The following is a 10,494-nucleotide window of genomic DNA, read 5'->3' as shown; positions in this document are numbered from 1 at the left end:
TCCGTAGTTTTTCTTTTTTTTAATTGAATTAAAAAAATGTTCTGGTTCCTGATTGATGTGTACCAGTTTCTATTTGGTGCGCACCCGCTACTAACTAGAAATCTTTTTTAATTTTTTTTTTCAATTTTTGGAAAAAAGAAAAAATATCCACTCTAATTTTTTTTCATTTTCCGTTTAGGGGCTCCGTACCTTTGGGAGTAATACACACAATAAATATTTTAGAAAAAATGTTTTCTAAATATTTCCCACCGTTTGGTTGAACAGGCGTTGAGAGTTAATACATTAACTAAAATCCTTATTTAATAAAAAATATTCTTATAAAATAACACATTTTAACTGAAAAGTTTAAAAATAAGTTGCTAATTCTGAGGCGTCACTATGACACCTTGTTAAAACCAAATATGTACGCTCATTAGCATGCCCTTTAAACATGTTTATCTCCAGAAAAGGTTTTGTGTTGACCCTTTGCGTCCACATTAGCCGTCATTGTGCAGGAATGTCCTAACAAACCGGACAAAGACATATCCCCACTTCCTCAAAAACGTCCTGGAGATGTTCTGGAACAGGCTAATTAGTGGTCGTGAGCTTCAAATGAGGCGAGTTTTTGTTGGTTTTAGTGATGTCAGAAGAATGATGATGTGGACCAGACAGAACCGTATAAAAGAACTCCGTTTGATCCCTGAGGAGAAAAGAAGATCAGACTTGACGGCAGACAGAAGAAGATGTGGGACCACTCCAAGTTCTGCAGAGCAGCTGGAATGGAGACGGCCAACAAGGTAAAACATTCGCATTTCTTCTTTCTCGATACTATTTGTAGTTTCATGGCTTTATAGTAGATAGATGTAATCCACACATTACCGAAATCAGGTCAACAAAAACCAAAAAATGTTCACTTTTAGTCTTATTTTGTGTAAATTAATGTTACTTATATGCACTAAATTCCACTCATATTGCAGTAATGCTCATAAAATTATACTATTACTGCTGACGATCTTTCAAAAGAGTGACTAACAGGACTTTTTGTGTTAGTAATTCACATTGCAAAGCAGAACTTTGGTAAAAAGTTTGATATTTTATGACTTAAAAGCACATATTATCTTAGACTGCATAATGATGGTTAATAGCTGCACTGAGATGATCCTGTTTGGCACCTTTTATTTTGAAAATCATGTATTTAGCTTCTGTCAAATGTAAAAAAAAAAAAGAAGAAAAATCACATTTTGAGAAAAAAGTGTTTTTTATATATTTTTGCTTTTGTTCATGTCAAAAAATTCATATAAAAAAGGAGGTCATGAATACAAAACCCAGATTTCTTAAAGGTTAAAGTAAAACTATGCGACTCCTTCCAGGTTTTGATCAGTAGAAAAGTCCAAATGGCTCTTTTACTGTTAGAATTACTTCAAATTTAATGTTATATAGCCCCAAAATAAGTATTTTTTGCAAGTTCTTAGAAAAAAAAATTTTTTTTGGTGCCTAATCTTTAAAAAAACTACTAAAAGAAGTGGAAATGATTTATTTTAGAACAAAATCTGAACAAAATGGGAATAAAACTCAAATGTAAAACTGAAAAAAAATCAGTTTATGTTTTCATATTAATAACAATGAATCCCAGTTTAGTTTGTGAACATTTATTCAAATTTTAAATAGCATCCTTAAAATTGAACCAAAAATTACAGTACAATTTGTGTCTCAAATCAAGTTTTTTTGTCAATAGTTTAAAAAAAGTTAGATTAATTTTGATAATAATGTCCTTATTTCTATTTCCAAGTTTTAACGGGATAAAAAGATTTATTGACTGATTTTGAGAAAATCTTTGAAAGGTGGTAAAATATCTTGAATGTCAAGGAATAAAGTTTTAAATCTAAGGATCATATAGTTTGCAGTGGATTAAGTTTCTTCAAGTGAATTTTAAGACTTTTTAAGACCACGCATTAAAAATTAAGATTAATTTCTTTGTCTATTTCCCATTTAATTCATTATTTCTAAGTTTAGGATAGAAGCTTGTCATCTTGTTGTTTCATCTTCTTTTCAAACTTCATCATATTTTTTATATAATTTGATCAAAATAATTGTAATTTTTAAGGCTCAGACATCAAAATTCAAGACTTTTTTTAAGGTGGTATTTTCAAATTCATTAATTCAAAGGACTTTTTAAGACCCCGGATGTTCACTGACGATAAAGAAAGTTGTGGAGCAGGTAAAAACTTTTCTTAACAGCTGAACAATCGTAGTAAATGTTTTAAATCCTTTACTTTTATTTATTTATTTTTTTTTATATTTTCTCCATTGAGACTTCCACTTACAGTGCAGAAATAGGTCTGTACGTCTTAAAATTTGAACAAATTTCTTCAAATAAGCAAAATAAATGAATAAATTTGCCAAAAAGAATGTTGAGAACTCTAAATTTCTATGCAATAAGACACATTTTCCTAAAAACTAAATTGTTTTTCTATTAAAACTTTCTTAATGAAATTGTTTTTCTTGCAAGAAAAGAAAATAAGACAAATTTTCTCAATTTTTTTTACTTTTTTAGGATTTTTTGCAGTGTAAATGAATGATTGCTTTTGTCTCCTCATTCGTCCTCCGTCAGAAAGCCCTGCTCCTCCTGGTGATGCTGCTCGTGTCTCCGGCGGCCTGCGACCCTCACAGCGTGGCGGAGTGCTGCCGACAGCCGTCCCGGTCCTGTCCGCTGTACGTGCTGTTCTGCCGCTCCGGCAGTAAGAGTTTCGGTGGCGCCCGCTCAGGAGATGCTGCCGCCGGGATCCTCACTCTGGGGAAGCGGAACGAGGAGGAGCATCGCCTGCTGAGCCGCCTCCAGCAACTCCTTCACGGCCCAAAGAACCAAGCGGCGGGAATCCTGACCATGGGGAAGAGGACGGAGGAGATGGCGGGGGAGGAGTACATGAAGTGGTTGGCCCTGTCCAAAACCACGATCGTGACTCCTTTTCCTTTCTAGAACTGATTATACTCGGACAATCGTTTTGAAAAACTGCATTTTTTTTTCTTCTGTACAGAATTTCCTTTATTTTCTTACATTTTAATGTCAGAAAACTTCTTTAGTACATCTAAAATGACGACTCAATAAAAATCTTTGTGCTGTGTCTGTTTCCAAGAACTTTCTTTGCAGCCAATCACATTCATAGAAGTCCAGACTTTTCTCTGGTCCATCTTTCTTCCTTCTGGCTCTTCGCTAACCACCATTAGCATCTGGACTCTAGGGTATCAGGTCAGAGGTCATCCCGAGCATGCAAGATGTCTCCGGCCCGAGGCCTAACCACCAAAAAACTACCAAATACTCATACTAAAATTTCAAATTCTCTACTAAATCTTTCAGGATCTCTCCTTATTGAAAAACGGTTTAATTCCTACAATCAAGCAAGAATTCTGCTCTTCACAGACCTTTAACTTCTTCTATGCTCCACTCGTTACCTGTATTACTGACACCTGTTTGAACTGCTTATGTTATCTGTAGAAAAGTCCACTATCTCCACATCAGACTGAAACCTCTCCACAAGGCCAAAGAGCTGTCGAAGGACACCAAGATTGAAGACCTGAACAAGAGTGGAGTGAACTAATCTGTAAAAAAAGCAGCTTGTTGAGAACAGATCAACTGTTGGAGAAGAAGATCTCTAACAATCTTCTTCTACCTGGAGCTCCATGAAAGATCTCACCTGGTGGGACACAAATGATCTTAAACTTTAAAAGATCTGTACTTAGACGGTCTAATTCAGAGCCTTATTTAAAAAATATGCTTTTTCTCAAATTAGTACTTGGTGTGCACAAATTAAGTGTTTGTACGCACAAATTAGTATCTTGTGTGCATGAAGTAGTAGTTTGGGCACACAAGTTAGTATTTTGTGCAAAATGCTAACTTATGCAATGTGCACACCAGATACTAACTTGCACACAAAATGCTAACTTATGCAATGTGCACACCAGATACTAACTTGCACACAAAATGCTAACTTGTGCACACTGGGTACTAACTTGTATGAACAAGGTGCTAACTTGTGCACACAAAGTACTATTTAGTACACACGTGATACTAACTTGTGCACACAACTTACTACTTTGCTAACACAAGACATTATTTCGTACATACCGGATACTAACTTTTGCACACAAGATACTATTTAGTGCACACAAGATGCTAACTTACACACACAAGATACTAACTTGTTCACACTAGGTACTAACTTGTGCTTACCTGTGCACACCAGATACTAACTTGCACACACAAGTTACTACTTTGTTTACACAAGATAATATTTTTATCACACAAGATACCAACTTGTGCTAACTGGGTAATAACTTGTGCACAGAAAGTACTATTTATTGCACACAAGATACTAACTTTTGCACACAACTTACTACTTTGTTTACACAAGACATTATTTTGTACACACAAGATACTAACTTGTCCACACAAAGTACTATTTATTGCACACAAGATACTAACTTGTGCACACCAGTTAGTATCTTGTGCACACAATGAGATACTAGCTTTTGTACACTGGGTACTAACTTGTGTCTACAAGGTGGTAACTTGTGCATCCAAAATACTATTTAATGCACACAAGTTACTACCTTGTTTACATATGATATTATTTTGTGCACACAGGATAATAACTTTGGCGCACTAGGTATTAACTTGTTTGCAAAAGGTGTTTACATGTGCGGGCAAAATACTATTTAATGCATAAAAAATACTAACTTGTATACATGTTACTACTATGTTTACACGAAATGCAGATGAGATTCTAACTCTTGCGCTCATGATACTACTTTGTGTACACAAATACCTCCTTGTGCGCACGAGATACCAATTCGTGTTTACAAGATACTAAGTTATACACACAAGATACTAAATTGAGTGCACAAGGTGCGTACTTGTGCGCACAAGATACTAACTTATACACACAAGATGCAAATTTGTACGTACAAGATAGTAACTTATGCACACAAAATGCTATCTTGTGCACACTGGGTACTAACTTGTATGAACAAGGTCCTAACTTGTGCACACAAAGTACTATTTAGTACACACGTGATACTAACTTGTGCACACAAAGTACTATTTAGTACACATGTGATACTAACTTGTGCACACAACTTACTACTTTGCTAACACAAGACATTATTTCGTACATACCAGATACTAACTTTTGCACACAAGATACTACTTTGCTAACACAAGACATTATTTCGTACATACCAGATACTAACTTTTGCACACAAGATACTAACTTGTGTGCACAATATACCAATTTGTACATACAAGATACTAAGTTATACACACAAGATACTAAATTGAGTGCACAAGGTGCGTACTTGTGCGCACAAGATACTAACTTATACACACAAGATACTAACTTGTGCACACAGAGTACTATTTAGTACACATGTGATACTAACTTTTGCACACAACTTACTACTTTGCTAACACAAGACATTATTTCGTACATACCAGATACTAACTTTTGCACACAAGATACTAACTTGTGTGCACAATATACCAATTTGTGCATTCAAGATACTAAGTTATACACACAAGATACTAAATTGAGTGCACAAGGTGCGTACTTGTGCGCACAAGATACTAACTTATACACACAAGATACTAAATTGTGTGCATTTGGTGCGTACTTGTACGCAAAAGATGCTAACATGTGCGGACAAGATGCAAATTTGTACATACAAGATACTAACTTATGCACACTGGGTACTAACTTGTATGGACAAGGTGCTAACTTGTGCACACAAAGTACTATTTAGTACACACGTGATACTAACTTGTGCACACAAAGTACTATTTAGTGCACACGTGATATTAACTTTTGCACACAACTTACTACTTTGCTAACACAAGACATTATTTCGCACATACTGGGTACTAACGCACACAAGATACTAACTTGTGTGCACAATATACCAATTTGTGCATACGAGATGCTAACTTACACACACAAGATACTAACTTGTGTGCACGGAGTACTAACTTGCAGAGGTGGGACCAAGTCATCATTTTGCAAGTCCGAGTCAAGTCCCAAGTCTTTGTCCTCAAGTCCGAGTCAAGTCCCAAGTCAAAAGCACTCAAGTCCCAAGTCGAGTCACAAGTCATGACCAACAAGTCTCAAGTCGAGTCACAAGTCCTACTATTAATGTTTCAAGTCATTTCAAGTCATTTATAAAACAATGTAATATTAATTACACAGATCATGTGTGCTTTTATGAACTGTATTTTGCAAGAATTTTAGCTAAATTCCCACTGAGTTGATGCATCTCCACTTCAAAAATCCAAAATAATTGATCTTTATTAAAAACGCAGTTAACCACATTTGAAATGTGGTAAGATGGAGACAGCAGGGAACCAGGGTAGTCTGGATATTTAAGGGGTCATACCATGATTTTCTTAAGCCTTTCAGAGTGAACTATATCCATATATATGATCATATATTACCTTTGAAACACTGAAAAACACATTTGTGAAATACTACCAGTTATTTTCTTTAGTTTTTGTCCTATCCGGAAGTAAAACAACTAAATTCCTGAGGCTCCGCCTGCTGCTGCGTGTGGCTGCCGCCCATTTGATTTCATTCTAGAGCCAGCAGTGTGTATTTGATTTTTCCTTCAAAAATAAATATCAATTTTTTTTCAAAGATGGATGCACATACCATATATCTGCCCTTAGTAGGCCCGGCCATCGCTACACTTCTTCACAACAAAAATACACTCAAGACTGTGCCCAATGGGGGGGTCTTAAAGGAGCCCCGCATCTAAAGTAACAAACTGTTTGAGCTGGAATTTATTCAAGACACAACAGGAAGATATACGATATTCTGCATCTAAAATGAAAGTGTTTTTTGCCGATCATCATTAGCTCTGTGGAGAAATTGGGTGTTGGTGTTAGACTGGGGGCGGAGCTATCAGAGCATACTCTTCCTGAAAGGGGCGGTCTCACTCTGTGACATCAGATCATGAGGCTCGTTTTCGTGGGTATGGGAGGGGCTGCTGCTAACAGCGCAGTTTGTAGAGGATTTATGGTAATCAGAAATGAATGAATTAATCAAAATACCACTTTGGAGTTCTTTATGTGAGGAATGAACATTAAAATAAAACTTAAAAGCTCAAAAAGTTGTTTTTTCATGGTATGGTCCCTTTAAATCCCCTCACTACAGACCAGTGATGTTCACTTAAGCTTGTGGGTGATGAGGTACTGACTCTTTTAGTCTAAATTAATAAACCACTATATTTATCAACTTATGATTCTGTTTCATTTCAGCATGTTTTTTATAAACAGAGCGGATAAAAGAAGAAGAACTGAGGAAGAACGTAAAATGCAGAGTGGTTTAGTTTGACTCCAAAAAACAAAACAAAATATATGAATAGTATATCTAGGTTTATGTTTAACATTTCTGTTGTGAAATTATTTTTTGTTGTTTGGAAAACTATTTTTTTTTTTATTCAGTACAAAATTTCTGTCAACTTACTGTCAAAATATCTCACATTAAGTTAACAGGAGTTAAGTTAAATTCTGTATTCAAGACAGAAAAGTAGGATTCAAAACAAAAATGCTATGTAAAACTAAATGTGGTGTATGCATGTATATATATATTTATATATTTTATATATATTTATATTTATATATGTATATATATTTATAAAGTGACTTTAAACTAAATTTTATGTATAAATATATATTGCACAGTTATGCACAAAATACTACTTTGTTCATGCTGTACTTGAACAGGAAATACGGAGACTATGAGTATATTCATGATTAAATTCATTAGAATTAAATAACTTGTATTTATGGTGGACAAATCTCTTTTTTATATAGCAGGTGAAACACTAGAATAAAGACATGCAAACTAAAAACTCATGAAGCAGTAAATGTAAACATTTTGTCAATGAAGAAAGGAAGGCACAGCAAATATTCAGGAGGGAATGTGACCCCCAGAGAAAGAGGATGCTTTTTTCTCTGAAACACACCACAAAGCATTAAGGCAGCAACAGTGGTAAACCGAAAAATAGGGAAAGAAAGAACCCACATGCAGCATCTCTGTGAATTCTATGATACGTTTGCTGGATTTCTATCAGAAAACAACCGAGCTCGGTCCCAGCAGCACTGCTGCTCCCGCTATGATCGCTCACGTCCTGCCCATATCCCAGGTAAAGATCTGAGTGGTGGAAATGTCCAAATCACCTGTTGTCACTCTGTGATTATACCGAGCTGCACGGTGTCACAATGTACCGCTAACAGTTTACAGTCCCATTCATTTTAATGCAGCTAGCGGTTAGCCGCTAAGCTAGCGCCAGCTTTCACTCAGAACTTACTTGATTTTGCTGCTCCTACAGTCAGATGAAGTTGGTTGATGTTGAATCTCTGTGAGTAATCCTTATATCCACATGCTCTGCAAACTGCAAACTGTTTGTTGTTGACGATCTCTTATTCTTATTCTTATGCCAGAACTAAAAAGCACCGGCAAACAGGAACTCGCGGTTTTAAAGGGGAGGCGGGGCTTTGTTTTTCTGCAATTTGATTGGTTGGGCTGTCACATCAATCAAACGTGGCTCTAATTTGATTGGATGTTTGGCCGACACACGGATGTACACATGCACAGACAGAGAGACCGTGGCGCGGCTTTTTCTCGATATACTTTATAATATACTTTATAATCCGTGGATTTGGGGGGGAAAATAGCAAGTCTTTCCGAGTCAGAGGGCTAAAGTCCGAGTCAAGTCACAAGTTATGTATATCAAAGTCCGAGTCAAGTCACGAGTCAGAGGTAGGAAAGTCCAAGTCGAGTCTAAAGTCATCAAATTCATGACTCGAGTCTGACTTGAGTCCAAGTCATGTGACTCGAGTCCCCACCTCTGCTAACTTGTATACACAAAATACTATTAAATCCCCACAAAATACTAACTTGTGCACACAACTTACTACTTTGGTTACACAAGGTATTATTTTGTGCAGATGAGATTCTAACTTTTGTGCAGATGATACTTCTTTGTGTACACAAGATACTTCCTTGTGCGCACAAGAAACTAATTCGTTCTTACAAGATAACTTATACACACAAGATACTAAATTGAGTGCACAAGGTGCGTACTTGTGCGTAAAAGATACTAACTTGTGCGCACAAGATACCAATTTGTGCATACAAGGTACTAACTTGTGCGTACATGATACTAACTTGAGCACACAAGATACAAATTTGTGCATAAAAGATACTAACTTATGCACACAAAATGCTAACTTGTGCACACAAAATGCTAACTTGTGCACACAGGATACCAATTTGTGAGCACTGAGTACTAACTTGTACTATTTAGTGCACACGTGATACCAACTTGTGAACACAACTTACAACTTTGTTTACCCAGGACATTATTTTGTGCACACAATACACTAACTTGGGCGTACAAGATACCAATTTTTCCACACAAGATACTAACTTGTGCACACATTATACTAATTTGAGGGAAGAATGTATTCATTTGTTCTAACGTCATGTCCAGATTTGTAAATTTCAGTCAATCAGAAAGCGATTATCTAATTAATTTTACGAGTGAATTTCTGTCTTCCATGCGAGCGCATGAGAGGCTGAATTCTCCACAGACCAAAGAGTCTCACACTGTCTTTGTGTCGCAGAGTATCCACAGCAACCAGCAGAGACTGAAGCTCCGTCTCATAATACTATCAAATCTTCTCTACTCTCCCTGCTCATATCAAATCTCATCTAAACTCAGGAAATATTGATTATTTCAAGTGCCTGAGCAGAAGGAAACATATTATACCTCCAAATAAGGTATTTCGAGATATGCAGAGAATCACACTGTGGGAGCAAATAGAAAGAAAAAAAAGTAATTTCTAATAACTTCTCTGGGGAGTAAGAAGTAGGAGGACTTAGAGGGAGAGAATCGAGCGATGGTTAATGAATTTTCAGTGTTGACGGGGGGATGGCGTCTGTATAAAAGAGAGGGAGAGATGGCAGGAACCATGGTGAGTGGAGATCCACTGACTGAGGAGCAGCTGAGAGCGTCAGGAGCGCAGAAGGAAGCAGAAACTCCTGCCTACGAGACACAAAGGCTGCAGAGAACGTCTGACGTTTCCTGCGAGGCTTCGTTTGCTGCTCCACAAGTCTGAAAGAATTCTCAAAGTTGCCTTCAGAAAATTATCCCCCTCTTGGGAAAGAACTTTTTTCCAAACTTAAAAGTCATTTTCGGAAAAGGAAGCTCAGGATGCCGGTGATGAAGGGCCTCCTCGCTCCACAGAACACCTTCCTGGACAGCATTGCTAACCATTTTGATGGAACTCGTGAGTATTTTTGATTGTTTTTAGTCAGAATTCAACTATTTCTATGAAGATTTTTAAAATGCTAAAGCAGAAAACAAAAACAGTACATATAAGAAGTCAATTATGAATTAATTTACCCCATTTTCTAAATTATTTAACCTTTTTAATAGACTTTGTTTTAATTAATTGACACT

General features: G+C 36.4%; 2 protein-coding genes across 2 annotated transcripts in view; both read left to right on the top strand.

Moving 5' to 3' along the window:
• Positions 1-3,675, top strand: hcrt (hypocretin (orexin) neuropeptide precursor). Its single transcript, XM_024272718.2, has 2 exons — positions 1-776; positions 2,591-3,675. Exons 1-2 carry the CDS (start codon positions 723-725, stop codon positions 2,954-2,956), a joined length of 420 nt encoding a protein of 139 aa, XP_024128486.1. The 5' UTR covers positions 1-722; the 3' UTR covers positions 2,957-3,675.
• A 5,856-nt stretch (positions 3,676-9,531) lies between these two features.
• The window catches only part of kcnh4a (potassium voltage-gated channel, subfamily H (eag-related), member 4a), a 24,761-nt gene continuing 23,798 nt past the window's right edge, over positions 9,532-10,494 (top strand). The window contains exon 1 of the mRNA XM_036213065.1: positions 9,532-10,321. Within this exon, the coding sequence (XP_036068958.1) occupies positions 10,246-10,321 (76 nt within the window). The 5' untranslated portion in view covers positions 9,532-10,245. The remainder of the gene's footprint in view (positions 10,322-10,494) is intronic.

This window comes from Oryzias melastigma, linkage group LG8 (genome assembly GCF_002922805.2).
Source record: "Oryzias melastigma strain HK-1 linkage group LG8, ASM292280v2, whole genome shotgun sequence".
Classification (NCBI taxonomy): Eukaryota; Metazoa; Chordata; class Actinopteri; order Beloniformes; family Adrianichthyidae; genus Oryzias; species Oryzias melastigma.
This window is presented reverse-complemented; position numbering and strand designations above follow the sequence as displayed.